This window comes from Lathyrus oleraceus, chromosome 5 (assembly GCF_024323335.1).
Source record: "Lathyrus oleraceus cultivar Zhongwan6 chromosome 5, CAAS_Psat_ZW6_1.0, whole genome shotgun sequence".
In the NCBI taxonomy this organism is placed as follows: Eukaryota; Viridiplantae; Streptophyta; class Magnoliopsida; order Fabales; family Fabaceae; genus Lathyrus; species Lathyrus oleraceus.
Window position 1 is genome coordinate 150,511,019 of NC_066583.1, and position 17,505 is coordinate 150,528,523.

The 17,505-nt window shown below is 36.3% G+C and overlaps 1 protein-coding gene across 1 annotated transcript; it reads left to right on the top strand.

Moving 5' to 3' along the window:
- Positions 1–759: 759 nt before the first annotated feature.
- Positions 760–1,872, top strand: LOC127079355 (protein MAIN-LIKE 2-like). Its single transcript, XM_051019749.1, has 4 exons — positions 760–819; positions 904–1,613; positions 1,696–1,786; positions 1,864–1,872. Exons 1-4 carry the CDS (start codon positions 760–762, stop codon positions 1,870–1,872), a joined length of 870 nt encoding a protein of 289 aa, XP_050875706.1.
- Positions 1,873–17,505: the final 15,633 nt, after the last annotated feature.

Here is a 17,505-nt window from a genome sequence, read left to right on the forward strand (position 1 = left end):
GATTTTGAACAAATGCAAATTTGTATTGTAAAATGAGAATCCCTCATTAACATCTGTAAAAATGGACCCGTTGGAATGGATAAACACAACTAAATTTCTTTGAGCCATGAATGTAGGAGATATGAATGTAGGAGATTTGGTTTGATGACAATAAATAAAGATATGAATGTAGGAGATTTGGTTTGATGACAATAAATAAAGATATGAATGTAGGAGATTTGGTTTGATGAGAATGAATAAAGATATGAATGCAATTTATAGTCAACAAAACAAATTCCTAGTAAACCAAACCCTAAAGAAAGGTCACATGTAGCTCGTCCTTCAATTGGAAGAGAGAGAAAATGTGAAAACCGTAGATGACTAAGCTCGCCCATTCATTGGACGAGTCAAAATCCTAGAAGAATAAGCTCTTCCTTTCATTGGACGAGTCAACACGCTACAAGGCTTAGCTCGTCATATCATTGGACGAGTCAACACGCTTCAAGGCTTAGCTTGGCCATCAAAGGGGCGATTCTGCACGCATGCAATTCTGCAGTGAAATTTACAATCAGCAAGGGAATTGTTCTTTCAGGGATTCCTTGCAAATTCACACAGACAATTTTTGCATGCATTCCCTAACAAGTCCAATAAATCTATACAATTTTCACCTATATATTTAATATTTTTTCACCACTATAAATTAACCTTTCCTCTATAATTCATTCTTATCATCTTCCTTCAGTTTCTATTTCATAAATATTCACTCTCTTCTATTCCAAAATGTCTTTGTTGTGGATGGGCGAATCACACAGTGGGACGGCAGTGAACATTGCCGAATATGTAAGTATATTTCAAATCTATTTCACAAATTCAATATGTAAATATCACATCAAATATTTATTACCATTTTTATTTGAATTTCAGGAAGACACTAGGTTCCAGGTCCATTCTCATACATACATTCAACCAAGTGCGGTTATAATACCGTATTTAGAACTAGCTGGTTTTGCAAATGTAGCTAAGATAACAAGTTTAAAAGTAGATTCTAAACTAATTGTTGCATTGTTAGAGAGATGGAGACCCGAGACACATACATTTCATTTACCAACGGGTGAATGTACTATCACACTAGAGGATGTGAGTATGTTACTCGGTCTCCGAATTAATGGTAAAGCTGTTAATGGCCCAACAAATGTAACCAATGATGTTTACATGGAGAATTTGGGCGTCGAACCAACAACTTCAGATAAAAATGGGGTTTCTGTCAAAATTATTTGGTTAGAAGCCCTATTAACACAACTGAAAAATAACCCTAACCCAACAGAGGCGGAAAATATTCTTCATTCAAAAGTTTATATTTTACTATTAATTGCTACTTTTTTAATGCCATATAAGAGTCACAATTTATTGCATTCTTCTTGGTTACCTTTAGTAGGAGACCTAGAAAAATGTAACACATACAGTTGGGGTTCTGCTTGTCTGGCGACACTATATAGACATATGTGCAAGGCAGCCCATAAAGGAGTCAAGAGCATAGGAGGCTGTGTTGTATTACTAAGTATATGGGCATTCACACGCATACCCTTGTTAGCCCCAGTTAGTAACGAGGTTCCATCACATCCGTATGCATTAAGGTACTGATTTTCATTGAAATGCAATTTATATTTCTCAAAATTAATTATACGTCGCTTTAAGGTATTTTTTTTAATATGCAAGATGGTGCAAACAAGGTATGCATTACGGAAATAATCCTCGTCATCATCTACAGGGGTATCGTGTTGGAATTGAACACATGGAAGAAAACGATGTAAGAATGATTAATTATAATATTCAACTTATCTAAATTTCTTTTATACATTATAATAGTTATATTTCTTTTAACAGGTCATATGAAGGTCGTACATACAATATCCAATGCATGATTATAGTGACAACCGAGTTTGGAGTGCAACGACACATATAATATGTTTCTTTACCATTGAGATGAATGAGACGGATCGAGTCAAACTCCAATTTGGATTTGAACAACAAATTCCGTCTCAGCCAAGATGTCTAAGTGAACACTATAATATGACTATGGTCCAAGCTTGGGACAAACATTGGCAAGATTTAAACAAAGAAGAGCTAAAAGAATGGAAAAGGAGAAGGCATTTGGTGTTATAAGGTAACTCGGTAATTGGTGAGTCTAAGCCGGGTAGAGAATACATGAATTGGTTTTTATCAATTCCTTTTACGCACGTTGCTCCAACATAATTTTTGACTAATCCCCGTCAACGTGTAGCTTCTTCAATCCAACAAACAACATCACCCTCACATCAAGACATTCCCCCCACATACACGTCCCCATTTGGGGCCCAACCATCATCATCAACTCAACAAACTTACCAACACACCCAGACCATCCAACAACACACCATTTATTCCACCTCAACCCAACACCATAATCCCTACACTCAATTTCCTCAAACAAACTACTTTTACAACTAACAATATCAACAACAAACCAACCTACGCCCACCCATACAATACACTCTAATTCCTCAACCCAACTTTGAATATTCAAACCATCATTCTCAACCCCAAACATTTAACACCACATTCGCACTACTCACTCCTACATACAACCCTGATGATGTCTACTATCCTCCTATCCAACACACCTAACCCAACACCTACACACAACCCACACATTCACTATCCAACTTTGACCTCACCGATGACCATCTAATGAATATGCATTCTTTTCGCATTCAAGAACTCGACGGTATGAATATGCCTCCAAACACATCACAACAACATCAAAGTCAACAACAAGATCTACATGAAGATCCGTCTTCCGACTCATCGTCTCCCGCAAGACAAAGACAAGAAGACTTGGGCAAGGGAAAACGCAAAAAAGTTGGCACAAGATGTGGAACAGGCGGTCACTATAAATAAAATGTATTTCTTCCATTATATCAATAAAATTATTATTAATCATTACAATTCATTATATGCCTCATTATAATATTTATAGTTGTATTATAAGTATTTTAAAAAAAAACCATTTTTATTATTAATATTTTAAAAAAAATATTAGAAAACTATTATTAGTATTTTATAAAAATATTATTATTATTATTTAAAAAAATCATTTTTATTATTTAAATATAGAATTAATTAGAAAACTATTTAATAATAATTTTAATAAGGTTATTTAATTATATAATTGTATTTAAAATAAATAAAAAATAAAAAAATATTCTACTACATAAGCTCGGCTAACCAATGACCGAGTCTACCCATAATAACAAACACATCAGCCACTCGTCCAATGAATGGGCGAGACCAAAAAGAAAAGTGGGACATTTTGGGATCTTTTTTTTCAGAATGGGACATTGTGGAAAATAATTTTCAAAAATGGGGTACTGGGGGCAAAAAATACGAAGAACAAATGAAATTCGCAATCTAAAATTTCCCACATCACTTAGAACAGGGACTGTAATATATATATATATATATATATATATATATATATATATATATATATATATATATATATATATATATAATCCTAAATCATAAACACAGGATAAATTATCAGGTTGAACAACCTTGTCATGAACACGAATGACCTTTTTAGTGGCCCAATCACTACCATTGGAACTGAGCCCATAAGCCAAAAATTTAGCATCTTTACTATTCGATAGCACAAGCAGTGTTAGTTTTTAGGTTAATTAATTAGATTAGAGGTAAAAAAATCAGAATCAAGACCAACATCAAAATCAAAAGCTACTCTAGTGTGTGAATATATTTGATTATTTGAATTTTCTATTCAAAAGTTTTACTCCAAGGTAACAAGTGCAATAGTCGAGGAATTTCTAATTTCATGTCTTACAATATTTTACAAATAAATAATGCTATTAATTTTTAAATTTATATAATTTCATTTGGTTTCTTTTGATCTAAAGAAATTGTTTGAAAAATGTTAAAATTTTGTATTATTTTAAGATAAGATATAAAAGTTCCATATTATTATTTCCAAATGGTCGAATATGTTAAATACCTAATTCCATGTATTAAACCCTTTAGTATTCGACGAGTGTCGAATGGTGTTTTAGTTTGATTGAAGGAGTTAACTTCGACAAAGTCGAAGAAAACTAACTTAACTTAATTTTAGTTGAGTTAGTTATTTTGTGATTAGTTTGAGTAGAAGTAATCACATTATAAATAGAGAGGAACTCTATTTCATTACTAAGAAGTTTTGTAGTAGCATTGTGTAGTTTTCAGAAATCACAGTTGTGATTAACACACATTGTAATAAACACTTTGAGTGTAGTTTTCACAACAATACAATTTTCTTCTACCTCCAGAATTTTTCTTTTCTCTCATTTTTAATTTTCTCATTTTCATCTTTCAATTTCATGTGTAGTTTAGAATCATCTTGCACTCAAGGAGTGGTTGTTTCACCTGAGTAAAGAGTTAAGAACAAGAGGTGTGATCAATCAAAAAGATTGATTATTGTTCATTATGATTGATTCGGTTAACTTTAAGATTGGAGTTTTTATAACATCTGATATCTAGAGCACTGGTTTTGTGATCTTTGGGACAAATTGGATCACAATGAATCATCCGAATGAGCATTTTCCGGCGAATCTCCCTATTATGAATAGCAAGAACTACAAAAATTGGTGCAAGCAGATGAAGATGTTGTTTTTCTACCAAGAAATCTGGGATCTCGTCAAGAATGGTGTAACATCAATCAACGATAATGCAACGAATGAAGAGAAGGTTACATACAAATAACCGAAGAATAAAGATTATAAAGCCCTTTTTATAATCCATAAATGTGTTGATGCGGATAATTTTGAGAATGTATTTGATGTAGATTCAACAAAATAATCATGGGATATCCTGGTGAAATCATTTGGAGGCACTGAGAAAGTGAAAGAGGTGAGGTTACAAACTCACAAAAGAATGTATGAATTGTTTCAGATGGAAGACTGTGAAAATGTGACTGATTTCTTCACCAGAGTAATGAAACTGGTGAATCAAATCAAAACATGTGGAGAAGTGTTGACATCAAAATTTATAGTGTCAAATATTTTGAGGTCGTTACATCCAAAGTTTGATCATGTGGTAGTAGCCATAGAAGAATCGAAGGATTTATCAAGTATGACAAAAGATGAGCTTCAAGGGATGCTTGAATCTCATGAATAAGAAGTGACTGAAAGAACTGCAAGCAAGTTGAAGACTGACATGGCTTTGTTGACTCGACGACTAAAGACAAGAAAGGCAAAGGAAAATGGAATGAAGGCAAAGGCAGAGGAAACCACCAAGAAGGTAGTTCATCAAATCAGAAACAATCTTCTAACTAAGGCAATCACAAAGGTGGTGGTGTAGGTAGAGGAAAAGACGATGGAAGAAAACCTGATAAAAGTCATATTCAGTACTACAATTGTCAAAAGTATAGCCATTATGCAAGTCAATGTCGAGGAGGTAAGAAAGATCAAGAAAGTGATGCAAAGCTTGCAGAAGAAGACGAAGTGATGATAATGGTCACAACAAAAGAAGAAGAAAGATTCAAAGATCAATGGTATCTCGACTCAGGTTATTTGTCACACACGACTGGAAAAAAAGATTGGTTTATCAACAACAGCCCCTCGTTGAAGAACAAGGTAAAATTTGCAAACGACAATACCTTATATGCTGAAGGTATTAGTGATATTTTGATCAAGATAAAGGATGGTAAGGAATCAGTAACTTACAATGTGTTGTACATACTTGGAATGAAGACTAATATTCTAAGTATAAATCAATTGATCGAAAGGAATTGCGAAGTATTGATTGAAGATAGATTGATGAGAGTGATTGACTCGAATAATAGGTTAATCTTAAAGGCTATGATGTCTCAGAATAGAACCTTCAGGATTAAACTTGATATGTTGGAACACAAGTGTCTAGCGACTGCAACTAGAAAAGATGAATGGTCACTTGAATTTTAATGACTTTAGTAATATGAAGAGGAAGAATATGGATTATGGCCTACCAGAAATCCATATTCCATAAGAATTATGTGAATAATATGTTCAAGCAAAGCAACACAAGAATATCTTCAGCAAGGATGCAAGAAGCAAGTCGAAAGTCACTCTCGAGATAATCTACTCAAACGTGTGTGACCCTCTCCAGGTAGATTCACTTGGAGGTAACAAGTACTTTGTTACATTTATTGATGATTACAGCAGAAAGTTGAGGTCCTACTTAATCAAGAAGAAAAATGATGTGATTAATGTTTTCACCAAGTTCAAAGCATTGGTGAAAAGACAGAGTGGTCACATGATCAAGATTTTGAGGACAGATTAAGGTGGAGAGTACGTGTCGAAATATTTTGACATGCTATGTACAAAAGAAATAATTATGCATGAGGTGGTGTCACCATAAACTCCCCAACAAAAGGGTATTACTGAAAGAAAGAACACCACCATTATGAATCTGATGAGGAATGTGTTAAAAGGAAAGCATTCCCAAATGAGCTATGGGGTGAGGTTATGTTGATTGCAACATACATATTAAACAGATGTCCGACAAAGAAGCTTGAAGGTATCACACCAGAAGAATGTTTGTGTAGTGTCAAACCTAGTTTAAGCCACTTAAAGGTGTTTGGATCCATAGGATATAGACATGTGCCAGATCAGCTAAGAAGAAAGCTAGATGATAAGTCGAGTTAGATGATCCTTGTGGGATATCACTCGTCTGATGGATACAAACTATTTGAACCAGTAAACAAGCAAGTCGTGATCATCAGGGATGTGATTTTAGATGAGATTAAGGAGTGAGATTGGACTAAAAACACCAAAAAGGATTCAATGAGAATCTCGTGTGATGAACCAACTAGTGAAGTTGTTAGAGAAGTTCGACAAGACGTCGTCGAAGGTCAAGCTAGCACAAGCAGACCCCAAAGAATAAAAAATATGCCCACAAAATTGCAGGATTGTGTAATCACATCATATGATGTGGTCAATGATGAAGGTGAGTTAGTACACTATGCCTTCTATGCAGATACAATGCCAGTCGATGAAGCTGAAGCATTGAAAGACTCAAGGTAGATGAAAGCTATGATGGATGAGATAAAATCCATAAAAGACAATAATACATGTACACTAGTCGAATTGGCCAAAGGGAAGAATGCAATTGATGTGAAGTGGGTATAAAAATTCAAGCTGAATCCGAAAGGTGAAGTAAATCGACATAAGACAAGACTTGTAGTTAAAAGGTTTTCTTAGATAGAAGGAATTGACTATGGTGAAGTATTTGCACCAGTAGCTAGAATTAAAATAATTAGGTTGGTTGCTAGTCTATCCAATATGCATAATTGGTCGATGTGTTAGATGGCCGTAAAATGTGCATTCCTGAATGACTCTATAGACAAATAGGTGTATGTAACACGACCACTTGGGTTTATGAAACATGACCAAGAAAGGAAAGTATATAGGCCACATAAAGCCCTGTATGGACTAAAATAAGCTCCAAGGGCTTGGAACAAGAAAATAGACGACTTTATAAGAGATAATGAGTTTTAGAAGTGAACGACAAAGCATGGTGTGTATGTCAGAAGAAGCACGAGTGAGCTATTTATACTATGTCTTTATATCGATGACCTATTAATAGCATGCAGTTGCAAGAAGGAGATCAAAGATTTTAAACATGACTTAAGTAAAGAGTTTGAAATGTCAGACTTGGGAAATCTCTCATGCTTCCTTGATATCAAATTCTACAAGAGTAGTGGAGGCTTAATGATGTACCAAAGAAGATATGCAGGTGAAATACTCAAGAGATTTGAGATGCAAGATTGTAACCCAACTTCGACTCCAGTTGAGCCTAGATTGCAACTGATAAAAGACTCGACTAAAGACGACTTTGACCCAACATAGTACAGAAAACTCATTGGATCACTTAGATACCTCTATCAAACAAGGCCAGATTAGCCTATTGTGTAGGCATGGTCAGCAGATTCATGCAGAAGCCGAAGGTAGCCCATCTTCCAGCCACCAAGAGGATACTAAGGTATCTCAAAGGAACACTCAACTATGATATTTTTTCCCTCAGTCGATGAAGAAAAATAATGAAAGCCTGTGATCTACACTCACTCTAGTTGGTGTAGTGATGCTGAAAATAAAAATTCGATATCGGGATTTATGTTCATGTTAGGTAGTGCGCTAGTCGCGTGGAGTTCAAGAAAGGAACCAGTGGTAACTTTATTATCATGCGAGGCAGAATACATAGCAGCTTCACTGTGTACATTTAAGCAACATGGATGATAAATCTAGTCGAATAAATTACAGGGAAGACTCATGGAGCAATGACCATGAAGACCGACAACATGTCAACTATCAACCTGGAAAAACATTCGATAGCAGATGGAAGAAGAAAACACATCAAAATGAGGTTCCTTTACCTGAGAGAGCAGGTAGTGAATGGAAAATTAATCCTGGAGCATTGCAGATCAGAGAATCAGATTACATATATAATGACGAAGGTTGTGTAGGTTCAATTGTTCGTGAGATTAAGAATAATGATGAATATAGATAGCTTAGCCACAATGAATTATGTGGTGTGTTAAATATGTAATTCCTCGTGTCATTATAGTATTCGATGAGTGTCGAAGGGTGTTTTAGTTTGGCCGAAAGAGTTAACCTCGATAGAGTCAAAAAACACTAACTTAACTTAGTTTAAGTTGAGTTAGTTATTTTGTGATTATTTTGAGTGCGAGTAATCACATTATAAATAGAGAGAAACTTTATTTCATTAATAAGAAGTTTTGTAATAGCATTATGTAATTTTCAGAAATCACAAGTGTGATTAACACACAATGTAACAAACACTTTGATTGCAGTTTGCACAACAATACAATCTTCTTCTTCTTCCTCCAGAATTTTCTTTTCTCTCATTTTTAGTTGTCTCGTTTTCATCTTTCAATTTTCTGTGTAATGTAGAATCATCTTGCAATCAAGGAGTGATTGTCTCACTTGAGTAAAATGTTGAAGGACAAGAAATGTGATCAATAAAAAAGATTTATTCTTATTTATCAAGATTGATTCGGTTAACTTTAAACTTGAGGTTTTCCCAACAGAATCCCCTCCTTAAAAGGTTGTATATGTCAGTGCATGTCAATTTTTTTGTGAAATTAAAGGTCAATGCATTTCTGCAAAATAAATCATTAGGAAAATAACTTTTATTTGGTTGAAATGAGTTCACGCATCTAAGTATATAATTTTTGAACTCTAGCAATGATGCATTCATTATCTTTTTAATGATGTTTAATCTTTGAGAGGATGTAAGAGACACAATTTGATATATGACTAATGAAAATTGAATACTTCAACAAAGAGTCAGACAAATGAGGGAATTCATTAAAACGTTAGCCTCCGTTAGTGGACTTGTTTTCAAACAGAAGTACTATATAGTTTTTGGAAATTGTTATTGGTTGGAAAGAGGAAACAAAGTGATCCAAAAGAATTTCTTCAAAAATATTTTTAAAAAATAATTTCAATTGAATTTTTGATAAAAGCTATAAAATCCTCAAGGGTCACGAGATAAACTAAATATGCACTTTAGTTCTATTTTCACTTCGTATTGGAACATTAGGCAATTTTATTTATCCATTTCTGAGGTTGATGTTGATTTCAAGTTTTTTTTATAAAATATTGATATTCAATATATATATATATATATATATATATATATATATATATATATATATATATATATATATATATATATATATTATATATATATAGAGAGAGAGAGAGAGAGAGAGAGAGAGAGAGAGAGAGAGAGAGAGAGAGAGAGAGAGAGAGAGAGAGAGAGAGAAGAGAGAGAGAGAGAGAGAGAGAGAGAGAGAGAGAGAGAGAGAGAGAGAGAGAGAGAGAGAGAGAGAGAGAGAGAGAGAGAGAGAGAAGAGAGAGAGAGAGAGAGAGAGAGAGAGAGTTTAATTGAAATACAATGATAGTGTAAAAAGATTTTACACCGTCAGTTAATCATAGACGTCGGATATTAAAAGAAGTTTGACTTTTATTTTAAAAATCTATAAAGTAATACAAACGGATGATGGTGATGAATCGACCGTATAAAACTTTTTACACTGACAGTGTATAATAATTAATCTCATATATATATATATATATATATATATATATATATATATATATATATATAGCCCTGGATAATTCACTCACGCCATTTATATCATTAGTTGGTTGTTTATTCATTAGATTAACCAAAAGACAACCTTGATCAACATTTACATCTTTTAAAAGTAAAAGATAATCAAAATCGCATTTCATGCATTTTTATCTATTTTTACTGCCTCATGCATTACGTGAAGTCGATCAAAATTCAATCAAAATAAAATTTCGATTCTACGGACAGATCGTTAAAAGCCATTTGGCATTGTGCATAAAATCAGCGGTCAAAATATTTCGAGTTTTGACCTGTATTAAATTGTTTTACGAAACGACGTGGCACATAGGTTGTATGTATATGCTCGCTTAATTTTTTCGACGTTGTTTACGATCACACTTTTTCCTATTAGAGCATGTTTATCCGAGAATTTTCAATTGCATTTTTTTATTTTTTCCGAACCGTTTTCTTAAACTTTTTTGCGCGTAGATCATATTGGTATATTCATTTTTATTTTTCGATCATTCACACGCTTGTATATTATTCGTTTCGTTCCCTTTTAATTTTAATTTTTATTCCAATACATGGTTTTTATTTAATCTAGTGTGTATGTTAATTTTTATTAAAAATCCAATTTCTCTCCACCCACCCACGTATACTCTCACATGGAAAGGGTCTATGCACACTCACTAATGAACGAGTCTTTCGATTACCACATAGATAGGAGACTCCCTCAATATTTCCACCATTTTTCCATTCAATAACTCCACCATTTTCGGATCATCTCTCATTTGACCAACTCACACTCTAAACCTCACCACTTCTACCTAAATAAAGCCCTCAGATCACGACTGAAGGGGAGGGGGGGGGGCTCAATCCATTGAGTTCATCGACATCACTTTTACAATTGGAGATAAAAGGGGCAACCCTCTCTCTCTCTCTCTCTCTCTCTCGATTGCTGAAGAAGAAAAAAGGTTCTTGGAAATAAAAGAGAAACATTACTACCTCCCACAATACCACAAAACAACTTCCACTCCTAACACCATCCTTTTTATTCATGAGCCTGCATTTTCTTTCATGTATACACCATCACACCACCTCCATAAACTTCCATGAAACAATCTCATCGAATCAATCCAATTCCCATCACCATGAAACCACCACTCATATAACTAATCACCATAGCAACATATCAACAAATCCAAACCACCATATGTAACACCTCAAAATTTGCCCTCCTCTCTTGGGACTAGCTTAGCATATTGCATTTCATTTTGTAGGATATTAAGCATTGCATCTTTGCATATCATGTGAAAATAAGAAGGTCATCCTCCTAAGTCTTTCTCAGAAGGTAGAGAGGTTAAGAGATTCATGTCTGAGGGTCTTATTGAATTGATGATCAATCATCTGAGGGTTGCTCTTCAATTAGGGTTTTATTGGTTCCTCAAGGAGGTTGAGTATTATCTTGATTGCAAGGGTACATCATCATCATCATGGTTATGTCCTTATCAAGGGGTTCATTATTCCTGCTCAGGTTCCTTGGGATTAGGGTTTTGACCTCTGGTCAACCCTAATCAATTGCAGTATTCCAGTCAGGGTTTCTCAAGGAGATGAGGTATTTGTTGATGGTGTGGATCACATGATCATTTTGAAGAGCTTATTAGAGCTAGGGGTTCATTTTGGAGCCATTTCCTCAAGTGGTAGAGGCTCAGGCTGATCAGGGCATGGCTAGGTCATCTCACCTAGAAAGTCAACAGATAGTCAACTAAGGGCTAGGAGGTGGAGAAATGAGTTTCAACATCCCATTCATGTCCCAAAGAGGCTTATTCATCATGTCAAATACATATCTTGAGGAATTTGAGGTCAGATCAAAAGTTTCCAAAAATGGAAAGTGACCTGTAATTGAAAGTTTCCAAAAATGGAAAGATTTTGGTTCAAATTCAACTTGATCTTACATCATCAAAGAAGCTTAAAATGGAATTTTGTCCAACATGAAAGTTGAAGATCTTTCTCTCCCATTTCCAAAAAGTCCAAGATCATGAGCATCTGATGAATGGTTGAGGAGATATGATCAAATCATTGCCAAGTGTGCTTGAAACTTCAAAGGTCATAACTTTTGAACCAAAACTCCAAATTGAGTGCCTCTTTTTGCACTTTGCTCCTCATGACATATATTTTCCAAATCATTCATGGCATTGCATGAAATTTCATCACATAATCATTTGCACATTCATGACCATTTTGGAGGGAAATTTGCAAATTTGAATTTGGTGCATCATGGGAACAAAATACCATTGCCAACATGTGCATGAAGTGATTTTAAGTGAATTTAATCATCCATTTGCTACTGTTCACGTGTACATTTGCATGGCACCACCAATTTTCCAAAATTTGTCATACACCTTATTTTTGCCTAATCCTAATTAACTCATGACTAATTGTGATTTGGATGTAATTAACACATGGTATATAAGGCAAACCCTAACAGAATTGTTGATAATCTCAAATTCTAGATCTAGATCTCATTTTCCCTCCAAAATTTCTCTCATCTCAAATTCAAATTTTCTCCACACAACCACACATTTTCTTGATAGATCCATCATCCTCATGACATTTGGAGCATGATTCATCCATTTTTTGTGGAATTTGAGCAAGGTTTGAAGCATGTCAAGCATATGAACACATCAATGGCAAGTGCAAATTGAGCTAGATCCAAGCATCTCCAAGCCTCAATTCATTCACAAAGCTTCATAACAAGAGTTAAGGAGTGGATTCACACACTTTGGAGGCCTTGAACTCACTATTTTGATCACTGCCATTCCAGGTTGGTCCAATTTCGAATCTCATAATTCTTGACTTTAAGCACATGATTAGATAGGTCTTTGCATGCTGGTGATTCTGATCTAAATTTCGTGGAATTTGGTTGAGAAATGACTAAGTTATGGTGAATTAAAGTTTTGAATGCAAATAAGTTTTCCTTCGATTCTCTTTGATCATGATGTTTTAGACTTAATTAATCATGGATTCATGACCTACATGCTAAGACGAGTTGATTGGTGTAATTATTTCTGAAATCTGCAAAAAAAAAATGCACGTGGTACTGTTCACCACCGTCTCAAGGTAGGAGACAGTGGTTTGCACCGTGTGCGCCACCGCCTGCAATAGGCTGAGTTGGCTAGGGCTTCCTGCCACATGAGCGTGCCTGTTGGCCATTTGATTAGATCAACTTCCATTGACCGGCGCCACATGGCCTTTGACTCGTGACTGGACGCCAACATGTTTAGTAAAACTGCATCGTTTTGGTCCAATACTCCCTTCGAATCCTAGCTCTGGACATTTGGTGATTTTATGTGTTTTCCAGCGTGCATTTTTTCCTACACGGTTCGAGCCCAGCTGGTAGCGCTTTTTTCAAATTGCTCAACATTTTCTTGTTTCCCTCCATTTCATCATGTGTTTTCATTATTCCAAATATTTTCATGTCAACTTCAAAAAATCATATCAATTTGAAAATAAATCCAATTAATTCCCAATTTTTTTCTACATGATCATATGGGTGTCTAGTATTTTTGTGATGTGATTTCATGATTTTATCTCTTCTGGATTTTTTGATTGTGTGGAATTACTTGAACATGTACACAATTATGCCATGCCTCATTCAAACTATTGTGAAATGCTCATACATTGGCCAATTGACTTGAAATTTGGTACAATGATTCTTAACATGTTGATGGATTTTTGAGGTTTGGTTGTGTATTTTTATCATTTTTCATTTCTGTTTTAGGCACATGATTGTATGGTGTGACAATGTGTGTCACACAATTTGATGTTGATCTTTTTCATTTTCATTGCCTTGCCAAATGAGCTCCTCTGTTTCCAATTTTTGGCATGATGATTGTGTTTGACAAATTGTATGCTCATAAAAATTTTCATGATTATTTGAGTCATTTCTGTTTTAATATGGAATTTTGATTCTTGATGACCAACTGTATGCACCTTTTGCTTGCTTTGTCTTCTCTTGCTCACTACATGACTTTGCTTAATGATTTAGATTGGGTCCTTTTTAGGACATGTTCTCATGTGTTTAAGGTTGCATTATATGGAATATTGGTTGCTTTTTTGATTTTTTTCTCCACCTTTGACCCTAGGCTTTGCCCTAGGGGTTTGTACTCACATTTGAGCTTTGAATTTCAAGTTCAAGCATTCATTTCCATGATTGATGTTGCCTCATCATTTGAGCTTGGCTATTTGTTATGTTTACTAACCTTTGGTTATTTTGTAGGTCCTTTGGTAGTGAATCACTTGAGTGTTTGCCTCTTATGGCTTACATGTTGTACATATTGGGATTGTCTGTCTGTTGTTATCTGTTAACTGTTGGTTGTTTGTCTGAATAGAATACTGATGGTTTAGCTTTTCTTACAGGTACTTTAGCCACTTTAACTCATTATTTGAGTTGCTTTGCTTTGCTTGTGGTTGGAATACCACTTAGGTAATCTCTTGAACTCCATGCAGTCTGGAAGACCTGCTATCTTTGGTAGGCACCTGTCTGAAGCCCTCCTTAAGAGGCAATATTTGTGATTGTTTATATTTGTGCCATGTACTTCAAAGACCTCCTAAGTGAAGAGGCATTGGCAGATAGAAGGGATGTGCAATCCATCCCCTGCTATTCAATTGAGTCTTTCAGCTTGCTCGCACTACGTGCTGATGCATTTTGAATAAACACCCAAAATCTTGTATATAGAGTCGGTCATTATGGAATAGAGTTCCTCATTCTGGACTCCCACACCTTCATTGATTTGAAGCTCACCCAGGCCCGGGTTAAGAGCTGTGAGGTCTAACCCTCATCTCCCATTTCATCTGCTCACCCTGACGGTCAATGTCAGTGGTTAAGAGCCTCAGACACCTTTCCAGTTGGCTTGTTTGTCGAGGTCGATATGACCCCTCGACTAAAGCCCAGCCTTGTATGAGCCACTTGTTTGCATATAGCGTGTGATACCTGTTCACCTATGCTTGTTTATCTGCTTTTGCTTCTCATCTCCTTTCTGTAGGAGTCGTATGATCAACTTTCGAGGAAGTTGAACGTACGTAGAGATAGACTTGAGTTGAATCACTGCCTGTGTGAGTCAAACTCTTGTTAGAGACCTCAACATAGGGATCATTTGCATGACAACTTCTAGGCTCGAGTCGTAGTCTCCCTTTTAGTTGTTATCTCCCTAGTCTCTGGTTATGATAGAAATTTCTTCCCTGTTAGGGGAACTACGTCGCCCTGATCCTCATACCAGATGAGGTACGTAGGCAGGAGATCGTGCGAGATCTCTCCGGGAACCCTTTTCTTTTTTGAGTGTGTTTCGCTTGACAGCTATTAGGTCTGAGTACCCGACTCCCTTCTAGTCTGTGTGTTTTTCAACTCTTCTGCTTCGTGTGTGTGTTTGGAGTCCGATGTAAGCCCAACGATTGGCATTCGGTTTCCCGTTTGTGTGTGTGTTTGGAGTCTGATGTAAGCCCAGCGATTGGCATTCGGTTTCCCGTTTGTGTTTGTTCTTTTGCTTGGAGTTGGATGTAAGACCAGCGATTGGCATTCCGTTTCCAGTTGTGTGTTTGCTTTGATGTCTCAGCGTCTTTGTGTGTGTTTTGTTTCGGCGTGCGTTAGCCGAACTACGGTAGCTCTGATTCTCATTCCAGATGAGATACGTAGGCATAGGATGCGATATCCTAGCGAGCCCGCTCCCCATTTCCCCGAACTACGTTGACTCTGATGTTTGTTTCTGACAAACTACGTAGGCCCAGGATGCGACATCCTGCCGAGTCCGCTTCCGTCTCCTTCCATCTGTGTCTTATTCCAGCGTGTGTGCATTCTTTGAGCAGTTATTTATCAACCTTATTCTATTCTTTTGAGCGTGGATCCCGTCGAGTACGAAGGACGTGAGGGGTGCTAATACCTTTCCCTTGCGTAACCGACTCCCGATCCTTGCAATCTCCGGTCGTAAGACTATTTCCTTTCCAGGTTTACTTCGAGCATTTCCTTTCCCTCATTTGGGATAAATAACGCACGGTGGCGGCTCTGTTTGTTTGTTTTTTCCCGCCGGTTGTTTTTCGCGGATGCGACACCATAGATTTAAAATAGAAGATCAAAACCAAAAGTGCACAACCACCGTAAATCACAATTTCACACCATCACACGCCGCTCATCTCGCCGTGCACCACTCTTGAGCATTAAACAACAAACACCCTATAGAATCCTCCAAAGACTACACAACAACAACAACCTCGCTGCCGCAAATTTCCTCAAACATTCAACAAAATCCCTCACACAACATCACTACAACACAACAAACATACAAGCATCATCATCATCAAAACAACAATAATAACAACACTGCCATAAAACTTGCTCCCAAAACCCTTGTGACACCGTGAATCCCGTCACACCACCACATACACTACCACACTCGCGATTCCGCCGTCAACCACTACGTTCTCGCTTACCAAAAACTTTGCCCCGTCTGTCGCGCCCTCTGGATCCTCCGTTAATGGTAGTTCTTTTTTTATTTTTCTTTTCATCATTTACTTGTATGGTTTGCGTTTAATGTTGTTTGGTATTTTATATGAATATGAACAGAGAGAGTCTTGAGGATAAAAAAGAGTGAACAATTGGAGATAAAAGAGGAGACCCTTTCTCTCTCTCTCTCTCTCTCTCGGTTGCAGAAGAAGAAAAAAGGTTCTTGGAAGTAAAAAGAGAAACATCACTACCTCCCACAATACAACAAAACAACTTCCACTCATAACACCATCCTTTTTACTCATGAGCCTACATTTTGTTTCATGTATACACCATCACACCACCTCCATAAACTTCCATGAAATAATCTCATCGAACTAATCCAATTCCCATCACCATGAAACCACCACTCATATAACTAATCACCATAGCAACATATCAACAAATCCAAACCACCATAGATTCAAAACAGAAGATCAAAAGCAAAAGTGCACAACCACCACGAAACACGATTTCACACCACTACACGTTGCTCATCTTGTCGTGCGCCACTCTTGAGCATCAAACAACAAACACCCTAGAGAATCCTCCACTGACTACACATCAACAACAACCTCGCTGCCACAAATTTTCACCAACATTCAACAAAATCCCTTACACAACATCACTACAACACAACAAACATACAAGCATCATCATCATAAGAACAACAACAACACCGCCACAAAACCTACTCCAAAAACCGTTGTGACACCGTGAATCTCATCGCACCACCACTGATACTGCCACACTTGCAATTTTGCCGTCAACCATTGCATTCCTGCTCGCCGAAAACGCCGCACCCTCCAGATCCTCTGTTAATGGTAGTTCTT

Bases quoted from the DNA above. Each gene is read 5' to 3' on its own strand.
- LOC127079355 (XM_051019749.1), top strand. From the start codon at position 760: ATGTCTTTGTTGTGGATGGGCGAATCACACAGTGGGACGGCAGTGAAC. The intron at 820-903 runs GTAAGTATATTT...TTTGAATTTCAG, and splicing joins CAGTGAACATTGCCGAATAT to GAAGACACTAGGTTCCAGGT. The intron at 1,614-1,695 runs GTACTGATTTTC...TTAATATGCAAG, and splicing joins TCACATCCGTATGCATTAAG to ATGGTGCAAACAAGGTATGC.